Source organism: Megascapheus bottae, chromosome 30 (assembly GCF_031878675.1).
Source record: "Megascapheus bottae isolate mThoBot1 chromosome 30, mThoBot2.hap1, whole genome shotgun sequence".
In the NCBI taxonomy this organism is placed as follows: domain Eukaryota; kingdom Metazoa; phylum Chordata; class Mammalia; order Rodentia; family Geomyidae; genus Megascapheus; species Megascapheus bottae.
The window spans coordinates 6,473,170-6,486,451 of record NC_143538.1 but is presented as its reverse complement, the minus strand read 5'-3'; the positions used below and the strand labels follow the sequence as shown (position 1 = coordinate 6,486,451).

General features: G+C 36.0%; 1 protein-coding gene across 5 annotated transcripts in view; it reads right to left on the bottom strand.

The window, feature by feature from the left end:
* Ube3a (ubiquitin protein ligase E3A) overlaps positions 1–13,282 on the bottom strand; it is a 60,677-nt gene that overhangs the window by 35,825 nt on the left and 11,570 nt on the right. For 2 of the 5 annotated variants that reach the window (XM_090321771.1, XM_090321772.1), the window contains exons 3-5: positions 10,349–10,413; positions 7,986–8,105; positions 2,972–3,016 (exon numbers count right to left, since the gene is read on the bottom strand). In XM_090321771.1, the coding sequence (XP_090177897.1) occupies positions 2,972–3,016; positions 7,986–8,005 (65 nt within the window). In that variant the 5' untranslated portion in view covers positions 8,006–8,105; positions 10,349–10,413. Of the gene's footprint in view, positions 1–2,971; positions 3,017–7,985; positions 8,106–10,348; positions 10,414–13,282 lie in introns of those variants that run through there. The other 3 variants (XM_090321773.1, XM_090321774.1, XM_090321775.1) reach the window with 3 other exon arrangements.

The following is a 13,282-nucleotide window of genomic DNA, read 5'->3' as shown; positions in this document are numbered from 1 at the left end:
TCTATGGCAATGTCTGATGCTGAAGTGGAGGGACAGGTAAAGCAGGAAATGTAAACCCATCTCCCAACCCTCTTCGAAGCACTGTCTCTTAATACTATACCCTACACCTCTTACATGGTTTCCTTACCTTTTGTAAAAGTGTTTCTGTCCGTGGATAATCATTTCCTGTTTCTATAGTGTGAGGAGTGCTGTAAATCCTATTCTGACCATCTAACAACCAGACTACAAGATACAACATTCTTTTGAAAATAATCCTACACCTGTTCCCCAATCTTTCCAAACATGACCACTGTCAATAGTATATCCACTTAATTACCATAATGTAAAAATTCTATGTGATTAGTTCTGTCCTGACTAATCTGCTAATAGACCTCTGAAATACTTTAATAACTTTCTGGCTCCTGGAGAAGTCATAGATTTCAAGTACGACAAGACTCCCGACCTCAGCTGGATATTCAATGCATTAAATTTACTAGTCTACTTCTTCACCTTAAACTCATCAATGTCCCAAGTTTTCAACATCTAAAATCATATTCTTCATAGTATTCTATAAAACATGACAAAATGTTTTAGAGAAAGTTATAGTCACTAAACTACAATGAAATGCCACCTCAGGAACAATTGAAATCCTTGTGTATTATTGATACAATGTAAAAAGTATAGAAATCATGGAAAACAACATGTCAAGTTTTCAAATAACTAAAAACATGACTGAGTAATTCCACTTGCTAATATATACCATACCCAGACGTTACAGCAGGATCTCAAAGAGCATATATTCATTCATAGCAACACTATTCACAATAGCTAAATCACAAAAATAATCATTAACAGATGAATGGACAAGTAACATACTGCATATATATACAAATATTATTCAGCCTTAAAAAGAAATTCTGACATACGCTACAACATGGATGGAACATCCCATATGCTAAGTGATATACACTCATCACCAAAAGGCAAAACCTGATGCGTACATTTACATGAGGTACTTGGAGTAGCAACAAATAAGCTAATTAGTAGAATGGTAGTTGCCGGAGGCAGTGGGAATGGGCAACTGACTTACTAGGCACAGTTTCAGTGTTACAAAATTAAAGAGATCTGGTGATGGCTGGAGGTATGGCTCAGGTGGTAGAGCGCCTGCTTAGCCAAGTGTCAGGATCTTGAGTTCAATCCCAGCATGAACCAAAAAAAGGAGAACATTTTTTAGCCAGGTACCAGTGGTTCTTGCCTGTAATGCCAGCTACTCAGAATGCTGAAATCCAGATGATTGTGGTTCAAAGTAAGCCTAGGCAGAAAAGTCCATCTACAAAATAATCAGCAAAAAGCCATGCTGGAAGCACGGCTCACATGGTAGCCAAGCAAGCAAGGTAAACAAGCATGACATCTTGATTTCAACCCCTAGAAACTGGCAGAGTTCTGGTGATGACTGCACAGGAATATTTACATTCATAATACCACAACCTTTTCAAGTTTATTTTACAATTTTTAAAAGTTACAGAGTAACATCATTTGAGAAATACATTTTAAATTTTCTTGGAGACTCACAGTGTTGTTCATAAGCATTTGAAAGAATGTGATCTATTTACAGAGAAAAATGTAACTTTGTCAAACTTGCTAACCCACACCATTTCATAAATCACATATCTATCTTTACCTCCTTCTGATGAGGGTCTTTCCTCTTATTCAAGGTCACCAATATCTTTCCATCTAAAACCTGATGCCTTAAAAAACCTTGCATTAATAATGACTACCAGTATTATCTTAAACTTCCAAAGTCCTTACATTTAATTATTGAAGTATTACTTATTTCACTTTCTCAGTTTGCCATAAATCCAGAAAAATCTGGTCATGAATTCTCATTATATTACTCACTGCCTTATTAAAATTTCAATTGGCTAAACCACTACTGAAGTCTTGATTATCCTAACACCGTATATTTGTTTTTAAATCTATTTTTCTGCCATTAAGACTTTTTTCTTTTAATGTCCGAGGAAGAACCCAAAGGCGCAATGTCTCTGTGCCTCCGATCATATAAAGTAACATTTATCGAAATGAATTACAGGATATAGAAAACAAAATGTCCATCTGCCAGGGTTAACTAATCTTTACTAAGCAATGATTTATGATTCCCAAATATCTAGGAGATAGAAGCCAAAATCCTTCTCATAGCATACAAAGCCAAGTCATTTCCAACAATCTATTCCTCTCCAGTGTATGATGCCCCTCAGTCAATAATCTAAAAGGCCGCAAATGCCTACAGCTTCCGATACTTAGTATGTTGCTTCATGACCTTGGGCATGCTCAAGTTTCCAGCTGCCTAACTCCCAGCAACATTCCAAGACTGCAGTCACATCTGTGGATTTAAGTTCCTATCATACAAGGGCTACTCCTTTGTGTATCCACTGCATCCCAAGTTCCACCCTACTTCAATAACCCAAAAGATGTGTTTTGGAGTCTTCTGCTCTGTGTAAAAGTTTCTCTGTATACGTTGTAAAAATTAGGAAACTAATTCTTACTCGTCTTTGCATCCACAACATAGGAGCTGATGCCTTATACTTAAAGAGCAAACAAAGGATCTATTGAAACAATCCTGCTTTTAATGAGCCAAATCACTTGATAACAGACACTAAGATTAGTACCCTAATTTCCTTACAAATGCAGGGGGTGTAGATATAAGCATGTCCAGGAATATGCACTATAAGTAAATATATAGGTAATTTTCTGTTTACTAGATAATCGCAAGGAAATTATCAGTTACTAGATAACTGTCAATAGCAGATTATCAAGTGTCATTATAAAAGTATAGAAGTGCTTGGCAGGGAAAGAGTAAATATGATCTTATCTCTTGATGTAAATATTTTTAAGTCATTACTTTCTTCTACCTGGAAATTGCTTTAAAGTAATGTGATGCCATTGAAAGCAGTCTAGGGTAACTATACCCCAGCCTCAACCAAGTTATACTTACATTCGGCTAGATTCAGTGTCGTCAGACTGGGGCTCTCCTGATGATCTGAAAAAAATACAATGGAGGAAGGGAAAGTTAGCAAAGCACTCAATAGTCCAAAAAGGAAGAGGCATGCAACTTGGGGAAAAAAAAATTACTTAAGCACTACAAAAGAATTATAAAAATAAAGACTTCAAACGTAAGAATGATGGTCAGATCAGATTGCAGTATAAAACATCTAACTTAAGGACTAATAAAATCCAAAGGAAAGAAAAATAACAACACTGTATCTGACAAATGAATATAAACCATAATTGTTTGAAAAGCCAAATATTCGTATTAAGAACACCAATTTTGAATTTTTCTATAGCCATGTATTGGTTTATCCCATTAACAAAGTGGTCTTCATATTCTTCCTTTTTTAAGATAGGGGATCAAGCAAACTGCAGACTGGCCAAATATACTAAACACGAGGCTCACTCCCTCTTGTTTGATTTTAAGGGTAGCCATCATTTAGGTATTGTTTATGATTGCTTTCAACATTAAAGGAGATAGGCTGACTAGAATACACTGTATACAGGCATGGAAATATCACATCCCCTTTTGTATAGTTAATATATAATAGTTAAAAATAAATTTGTGTATGCACACACAAAGCCTTAATTTTTTTACTAGGTGACCATCAGAAACAGTCCATCGATTTATGTCAAAAAGGAAAAAAAGTCTACCAGAAAGAGAAAAAGAAAATCTAATGGTACATTTCCAGACAATTAAGTCAGATGTACTATTTAAATCATAATTATCTTGCCTCAAAAAAAAAAAACAAAAAACGATACAGACCAGCAAGAACACCTGTCAAAAGTGCATCATATAAGCCAGGTGCCCAAGGCCCAAGCCAGTAACCCTGGCTAGTTGAGACCGACAACCGCAAGACTGAGGCTCAAGGCCGGCTTCATGTACAGCTAAGTACATGAGACCCTTTAACTACACAGCTGAGCACAGTGGCATGTGCCTGTCATCCCAAGGTACATAAGAGGCTGAAACTGAGAACAATCTCAGGCCAGTACTGGCCGAAAAGTCCAAGACACGGTGGCCAATGATGATGGAAAACTTAAAAGTTAGCAGATTGCTGCTTGGGGAGCTCATAGCAGGAAGCCAAATTCTACCATAAAAAATAGCCAGTGAAAAACAGGGCTGGAAGTATGGCTCAGTGGTATTGTACAGTTTACAAAGTACAAGACTCCAAGTTCAAATCCCAGTATTGCCAAAAACGAAAGCATATTATTTACAGTATTAATATTTTGCTTTAGATAACTGTTAATTAGCTTTAGTTTAAAATAGTTATCAACTATTTTCCCTGTTTCTAAATATATTAGCATATATAGAGCCTTAAACTCCTAAGGCATTAAGAAAAGTTTTCACTTTCATTTTGGGGAACAATTCTTCCTATCCCTAGTGTTATTTTAAAACAAACAACAATAACAAAAACAAAAGAACAAAAAGAAACTCAGAACCAAGCAGAATGATCTACTGAAGTAACTTCAGCACTAGTGAAGCTGAAGCAAGAGGATCTCAAGTTCAAGGCTAATCACAACCACACAATGAGACCGAGACCCTAGTTTAGAAAAGCAAACAAAAATCTCTCTTACTCTATAGTATCATGCTTAGGAGTCAATCTTATAAAGTGAATAAATGTAATAACTTGTTCCTGATGTTTCCAAATTCCCTAGTTTTTTGCAAGCATTTAAACATGGCCCATTCCTGTAATCCGAGCTATGCAGGAGGCTGAGATCTGATCATGGTTTTAAGCTGGGCAGACAAGAAAATTTAAGACTGTGATCTCCAATTAACCACCAAAAGACTGGAAAATGGGAGCTGTGGGCTCCTTGAGCTCAGGGACAGCGTCTAGGTCCTGACTAGGCCAAGCCCCAGTGCCAGCATACATATACACACACACCAATTTAAACATGCATACATGGAATTGATTTGTGAATTTAACTGTGACTGCAGAGTTACAACTTTAATTTTTTTTTAACAAAAGAACTTTCAAGGGTTTGGAGCTTGGCACAAGTGGTAGAGTACTTGCCTAGTACTCTGGGCTGGAGGCCCAGAGTTCAATCTCCAGTACAAGCTATAAAAATAATATTTAAAAACCAGCTTTAAGCTGGGCGTGGTGGTTCACACCTGTAATCCTAGCTACTTAGGAGGCTGAGATCTGAGGATCGAACTTCAAAGCTAGCCCGGGCACTAAAGTTCATGAGACTCTTCTCTCCAATTAACCACCAGAAAACCGGAAGTGGTGCTGGGGCTCAAAAGGTAGAGCTAGCCTTGAGCTGAAGAGCTCAGGGACAGCGCCTAGGCCCAGAGTTCAAGCCCCATGACCTCCCCCTCCCCCAAATCAGCTGTATCCTCAAGACCTTCACTTAAAAAAAAAAATTCTCATTTCTATATCAGGATTTTAAAACTATACTCATCACAATCCATTTGAGATTCTAAGTCTATAATGTGAAAAGACCTTAAAGTGCATTTGTGTTTTCAATAATATAGGAACTAAAAACCGAAGCTGGTTGAAGGTGGCAGTGTCATGGCAATGACATAAATACGAATTTTCTCCACTGATTCCCCAAGGGAATAATCAAATCACCTATATGACGCATGTGCTCTCTACCCATCTTACAGGTAAGTACCCCAGATTGTTTACACACTTGAATCCCCAAAACAGAAGAACAAAAATTTCATGGTAACTCCATGCACCAGCTGAACCATCATTGAAAGTCTAGCATCAAATGTCATACTATAAGGGGAAACAGCTGGCTTGCAAAACAAATATTGGTACTAAGAAGAGAGAAACTGATCAGAAGCTTTTAAACAGATAAGCAGAAAAACTTTCAAAATTAACAGGGAAAGACAGAAGGGAAGAGAGCAATAACAGAAAAAAACATTAGTAAAAAGACAAAACAATGAAATGAATCCATCTCAAAAGAACAACAAGTAACGGATGCAAAGTTTTGAGATCCTGAAACTGAACAAAAATTAAATGTATCATCAAAAGCAAAACTACATTTATTTTTCTAATTCATGTTCCCTAAAGAAAAAAATAGGTATTAGTACCAAAATGTCACCAAAATTACTGTAAACATAATTGAGGTTGACATATATTAGAAACCATTTTAAGTCAAACTGAATAATTAAACCAACCAAGTCTAGAAAGTCAAGAGAGCACACAGGATTCAAAGACAATTAGCCTAAAATAAATTTGTCATGGGTCTGAAAAATAGGTTGCTTTCTACTCACATTATGAACTTTTTTAAATCAGAGAGGAGTGAATATAAACACTAACAGAAATGTGTGTTCTATAATAATAGTATATGTCTGAATAAATTTCTAGACATTCTTGCTTACAGTAATTTCTCTAATATTCTAAATTAGTTACTCTAAAATTCTTCTATGGGGGCCAGGAGTTTGGCTTAGTGGTAAAGTGCTTGCCTAGCATGCATGAAGACCCAGGTTCAATTCCTTGGTACCACATAAATAGATAAAAGGCCAGAAGTGGTACTATGGCTCAAGAGGTAGATCTCTAGCCTTGAAGAAAGCTCAAGGACAGTGCTCAGGCCCTGAGTTCAAAGCCCCAGGACTGGCAAAAAAAAAAAAATTCTTCTATGTCTATGTGTGGTGGCTCATATTTATGATCCAAGCAATCCAAGATGCAGGAATCAAAACTGTGGCCTAGGCAAAAGCTAGCAAAGCCCCACCTCCACACAAGAACAGCCTTGGAAGCACTTGCCCATGATCCTAGCTACTTGGGAGAAACATAAAAATCTGTGGGCTGGGACCAAGACCGACCCAGACAAAAAACTTGAGAGTTTATATAAAAATTAACTGAAGTACAAGGGGGGAGGGGGGGGCTATGGCTCAAGTGGTGCACTGCCTACCTAGCAAATTCAAATACTACCATCACTAAAAGGGAAAAAAAAATCTAAAATCAAGACTCAAACTCTCAAAAACACATATAGATCTCATCTTGTAATAGTTCCAAATCTACAAAAGAATCTTGTACGTTCCTAATTTTAGAAGATATAACAAAGGAAAAACATTTTTTTAACAAAGATATTTTCAAAAATCTATGGCATATCCTACAGTTTGCCAGACGGAGATCCACCAGAAAAGTCAATTTTAAACAAATATTTAAAGTAATATTAAAAAACAAATCTTGGAATTATCAATTTTATGCCTTGATTGAAGCAGACAAAACATGGTCATAAACCACCACTAATCTGAAAACTGCACCATGAGCTAGAAAGTTCAAATGCTGACTCACTTCCAGTAACAATGAATGTGGCTACTTCATTCTATAAAGCTACTCCTTTTTTTGTTTTCTGGTCAGTGCTGGGGCTTGAATTCAGGGCCTGAGCACTGTCCTGAGGCTTTCTCAAGGCTAGAGCTCTACCACTTGAGCCACAGCAGCACTTCTGGCTTTTTCTACGCATGTGGTAATGAGGAATTGAACCCAGGTCTTTGTGCAAGCACTCTACCAAACTTTCAGCTCAGCTACTTTTTAATGCCATTGTAGCTCTCTAGATGAGAAGCATATACTAGTTTTATGAAGATTTAAAAACTTCTAGACAAGTTATTTTAACTTCTACCGCATAAAAGACATAGATTACAATGTGCACTAAGGTGGGCACTGGTAGCTTACTACAACACACAGAGTTGGATGATGGGAGTATTAAAACAAGCCCAGGAAGAAAAGTCCATGAGACTCAATCTCTAATTAACCAATAAAAATTAGGAGGTGGAGATGTAGCTCAAATGGTAGAGCAGGAGCACTGAGCAGAAAAATCAAGAAAGAGCATGAGGCACTGAGTTCAAACCCCACAACTGATATAGAAGGAAAAACTAAAAGGTTAATTCTTAGGTCCTCTATTCTTCACAATGTCCCTGCTAACTATACATTTTCTTTTTACTGTATGTATAGCATGTATTTTACTTTACAACAACAGCCTTTTAAAGGCTGTAAAATAACGTTCAAAATTACCTTTTACAAGCTGTGGCCATTCGGTGACATCAGGGTGATCACAGCTTTGAGTCACTGATTAAAAACAGGTTGTCACACCAGTCTAGATGCTAACTTGATCTGAGCGTAGGCTTAGTAACTCTAATAAATTAAACAAATCTTTAGTTAGAAACACTTAATATATAAACCCAATTCATTGTTCAAATAATAATCTTTGAAGCCGTAAATCAGGTATTTATACAAAATTTATCACAAGGGTAATTATCATAGGAAAGTTTCTAAAGACTTTACTCATATATAATTTTCTATACAATGATGAGAAAATGTGATACAGGATAAGCATCCCTAACCCTAAAATAAAATATGCCCCCAAATTCAAAATGTCTTAAAACATCAAGCCAAAACCTCAGGTTGTACATTTGGGAGCATTCCAGTCTCAGGATTTTTGAGTTAGTAATACTCAACCAGCAAATAGCAAAGTCTACACAAATATTCCAAGAAGATAAAAAGCATTGAAATCTGAACCGTATAGTCTCGGGCACTTTGGGTACAGTACTAATTGTGTAAAAATCCCTTGTACTTTTTATGTAGTATAAGAGTTTATATGGTCGGCAGGTCAACTGCAGTCTCACCGTAACTTTTGCTCTATTTAGTCAAGGCATATATGATAAGAATTTAGTAATAATACTAATAAGAATTAGATGCAGTGATTGACTTGCCCAAGATTTTAGGGTCAATTTTGAAATTAAAATCAAGATCTACTGGCTTTCCACTGAGGAACTGGCCAAAGGGTTGAAGTTTTGTTTTGCTATATACAGTTTTATGACTTAAATGAATATATAAAAAAATGAATAAGGATGTACAACAATTATGGCAACAGTGTAAATGAGACTAATGATTAATCACACGATTCTGAAACTGGAGGAACAATGGGTTGCAAATTCTAAATACATACATACATACATACATACACACACACACATACACACACACACACACTTATTGTGTATTATTTTAACATGTCATCTAACATTAGCAAAAGGACTTTGAGTTCTTTAAAAAATATATTTTACTCCTTCTCAGTCACAGCCCATTATCTTCTATTTTATGGAAGAATAACACAAAATATCCAAGTATATCTTCCTCTCTTGACCAAGTAGACATCTTTCTTACTCCATGCATAGTCTTAACCAAACCTTCCTGAGTGAAATTAAGGTCTCCTTAGTCATACCATAATTCAGACAAAAAAAAAAAAATCCCAGAATATAGAGATTCGTTTTTCCCCTTAAATTTTCTCTACTCAACTACATCAAAGCCAAACCTGAGAAGCAAAATAAGCAGATAGGATGGGGTTAGGAAGAAGGATATTTCATAAAAATCTTCACACTAATAACAACATGGATCTAGCACCAAATATAAAACAGCAAGGCATCTGAGAGGCATCTGGGATCAGAGGAAGAGTTGAAACATAAGGGTTTAAGCTCACAGCTGCGCAGCTATGAACACTGAACTTCAAATCCAGATAAGGACTACAACTGAGTTCACTTCAGTGGACTGTAGAAAATAAGATGTATCATCTCTGTCAGAAATAACTCTATTTTCCAGACTTCCCTATCTTAGCCATGTCTCCTAAGAAAGATGCAAGCATCACTGAAATAATAAGCAATAATATTCCTGAAATAATGTAGTTCTTCAAGGAGTTCATTCTTCGTTTTTCATGAAACAGTATGTGTGGATTTAAAGATCCAAAATGCCTAACAACTTCCAACTTACAAACAGAAATGAGAAAGATAAAATGTCTTATAGCTGACAAACTAACTTCAAATAATTACAAACTACACGTAATTTGAAAACTAATGAAGTCAAATAGCATCTTCCAGTTTCCTCTTTTATGGGATCGATGCTCGTGAATACAAACAGGTTCCAAAAATCAGTCCAGAATTCATGTCCCTGCTTGGTCATTTACTAGTTGAGAAATCCTGGGCAAATTATTTAAACCTCTGAGTCTCAGTTTCTTCACAGACAGAATTAAGTAACATACATTGTCATTAGGATGAATGAGCTAACATATAAATAGCTTAGAACAATGTTTGGTATACAATGTGCTTAGAAATGGAAGTGATTACTAATATACACAGTCTAACAGCCAAACCTATATCCTGAATCCCTTTATGTATACCATTTTAGATCTTACATTATATTAACCTCATAAATTTTTTCAGCAGCTCACTTAGGTCCCTCATGTAGTCCACCTCGTAGCATATTCAATATCTACAAAAATGCTTTAAAAATGACATGTTCAAATTTATTGAACATGTCATTAGTCTAACATGACTTGAAGATAATTTATGCAATATGAATTTCAAACAATAAAACCAACATACCATTATTTCGCCAAACTTCTGAGGAGGTGGTGAATTCTAAAATCAGGTTCTTACAGATTTTTAACCTAAAATATAAAATACCTCACTCAATTCTCTTTACACAGAAAACTAGATAAACTTCCAATTAAAAAAATTTCATTATAAAATAAAAGCAACTGCATCTTCTGAAATATTTAAGATCTAAAAATATGTCAAGAGACAAATTACCCTACTGCTATTGCCAGGATGAGTGGCAAGATGGCTGGTCAGGCCCTGTGGCCTAAATGCTCTCATCTTGTAAAGTCAAGTTTCCCATTTTTATCCAAAAGGTAATGTTTTCCTATTCATTAATTATTCTACTCTCATTACACACAGGTGAAAAATGGCTACATCTAATCCCTTTCAGATACCTACAATAATTCTGCTTTTAATTCAATTCTATATGCTGAGCATCTATAATCTACAAACATGGATATAAATCCATTGCCCTCTAGAGAGACATCATGGGCAGATCCTTTGACCTCTGAGTCTACAGTGTAAGACTGTTTTAAGAGACAGAATATACTAAAAGCAATGCAGAAACGGGTTAGTTGGAGCTTATACCTATAATCCTAGCTACTCAGGAGGCTGAGATCTGAAGATCATCATTCAAAAGCCAGCCAAGCAGTCCGTATCTTCAATTAACCAGAAAAATGCTGGATTGAAGATGTGGGGTAGTGTTAGCTGCAAACAAAAAGAGCCAAGTAAGATCGCAAGCCTCCGAGTTCAATCCCTAATGCCAATAAACACACACGCGCACACACACACACACACACACACATGCATGCACACACACAAAAGAGAACACTATAGAATGCCTTGCTGACCAATAAAAGAACCCCAATGTTGTCATATCTTCAATTAATTAACGTATCTATTGATCATAATACATTAAAAAAAACTTATCTTAAGGCTTATAGCAAGCTCCAAAGTAATATGTAAATTTTTAACTCACTTGCAAACAACAAGGCTATTTCTTAGTGGAAAAGGAATTCAAGTTTTACTGTTCTATCATACCATAATTAAGTCCTAAATCTCACAAAGAAACCCCCTCAGTGTCCTACAGGCTGATGGAAGAAAATACAATGCAGTATTTTTAATAAAGTTAAACCAAATTTAGGACTTTCAAAACTTAAGTCTATAATGAAACCACCTGGGGAATCTATAAAATTGTAAATACTTAGAACGGACCAGCAATGATTCTAACTCAGTGCATGAGATCTGAATTTTTAACTTGTATTTCAGATGATGTGCAGATCCCACTACCACTGCACCTCTGGATCCCACCTTTAAGCCTTTATCTATGGAGTTAAAATACTGCAATCACTAAAACCAAAGGTACACAATCATACGAATTTCTTGAAGGTCATGGTTTGACAGAAGCCAAAGCAGAAAAGTCCAGGGGACTCATCGCCAATTAAATACCAAAAATCCAGAAGTAAAGTGGGGGCACAAAAGTGGGAGGGGGGGGGCAAAAAAGTTCAGGCACCACACCCAGGCTCTGAGTTTAAGCCCCAGGACCAGTGTAAGTATAGAGACACGTGGACAAAGACACATACACAAATAAAAAGGGTTGGAGGCAAGGCTCACGACTCTTGAATTCAAACCCCAGTACCACACTGAAAGGGGAAAAAAAAAGGATCCATGGCCTGACAAACTACCATGAGCTTGTTCCAAACATAATTCATTGCTAAATAAACAGCCTTATCATCTCTTCCAAAATTAACATAAATTTAGTCCAATGCCAACTTATTTGAAATATTAAATATGTAATTAGTTTCTCATACAAGAAATCTTCCAGATTTTAAAATATAGCACATTATTTTGTAAATACAATTAAAATCAGTACAACTCCTTAAAAAAATCATTGCCAATACTCACTAAAACTAAATATAAGTATACTGTATGACTTGCAATTTTTACTGCCTAGTAAAGCAAACAGAACATGCTCACAAAAAAATCATGTGTTGCCAAGTTTAGAATAGCAATATTCTGTGCATGTGTGTGTGGTCCTGGGGCTTGAACTCAAAGCCTAGATGAAGATTTTTTATTGTTTCCTTCTTTTTGTCCTCCCCCCCTGCCTTTTTTTCTTTTGATCAATGCTAACACTCTGCCATTTGAGCCACAGCTCCATTTTCAGCTTTTTTTTTTTCTTAGTAGCTTTACAGACATAAGAAAAGTCATGGATTTTCCTACCTGAGCCAGCCTGGAACTGCAGTCCTAGAGCTCAGTCTCTTGACTAACTAGGATTACAAATATAAGTCACCAGCACCAGGCCAAGTAGCAATATTCTTAATAGCCGTAAACCAAAATTGACTAAAATGTTCATCAGAAAACTGGAATACTCCTAAAACAGAATACTGCATAACTACCATAAAAAAATCAATGTTTATACCCAACAATGAATTTCACAATTATGCTAAATGGAAGAACATACATGAAGCTAACCACTGGTGTCAATCAACTTATTGTGGAGGGTAAAAGTCACCAAAAGGTGAAAATGCATTTAACACACTGTACTGAACATTGTAGCTTAGTAACACAGAACATTAGTCACCCCATTTGCCCCAGCATATATTCCAAGACCCCCAGTGGATGCCAGAAACTGCAAATAATATCAAACTTGAAAAAAAAGAGAATTACGACAAAATACTATAAGAAATTATATAAATTTCAAAATCTTATTGTACTGTACTCATATCTTTATTATGATGGTGTTAAAAGATACTGATAGTAAGCATTTTATAGATTCTTTTGGAAAATCAAGAGGTTACCATCACTAATCTTGCATTTAGTGGACACTGATAGTAAAGTAAGGCTTATGCAAGTGAAAGCCCTGTGAAACTCTAACAGTCCATCTATAACCAAGTGGACACTGATGAAAAAAAGAGAAGATTCATATCCAGGGGCAAAATG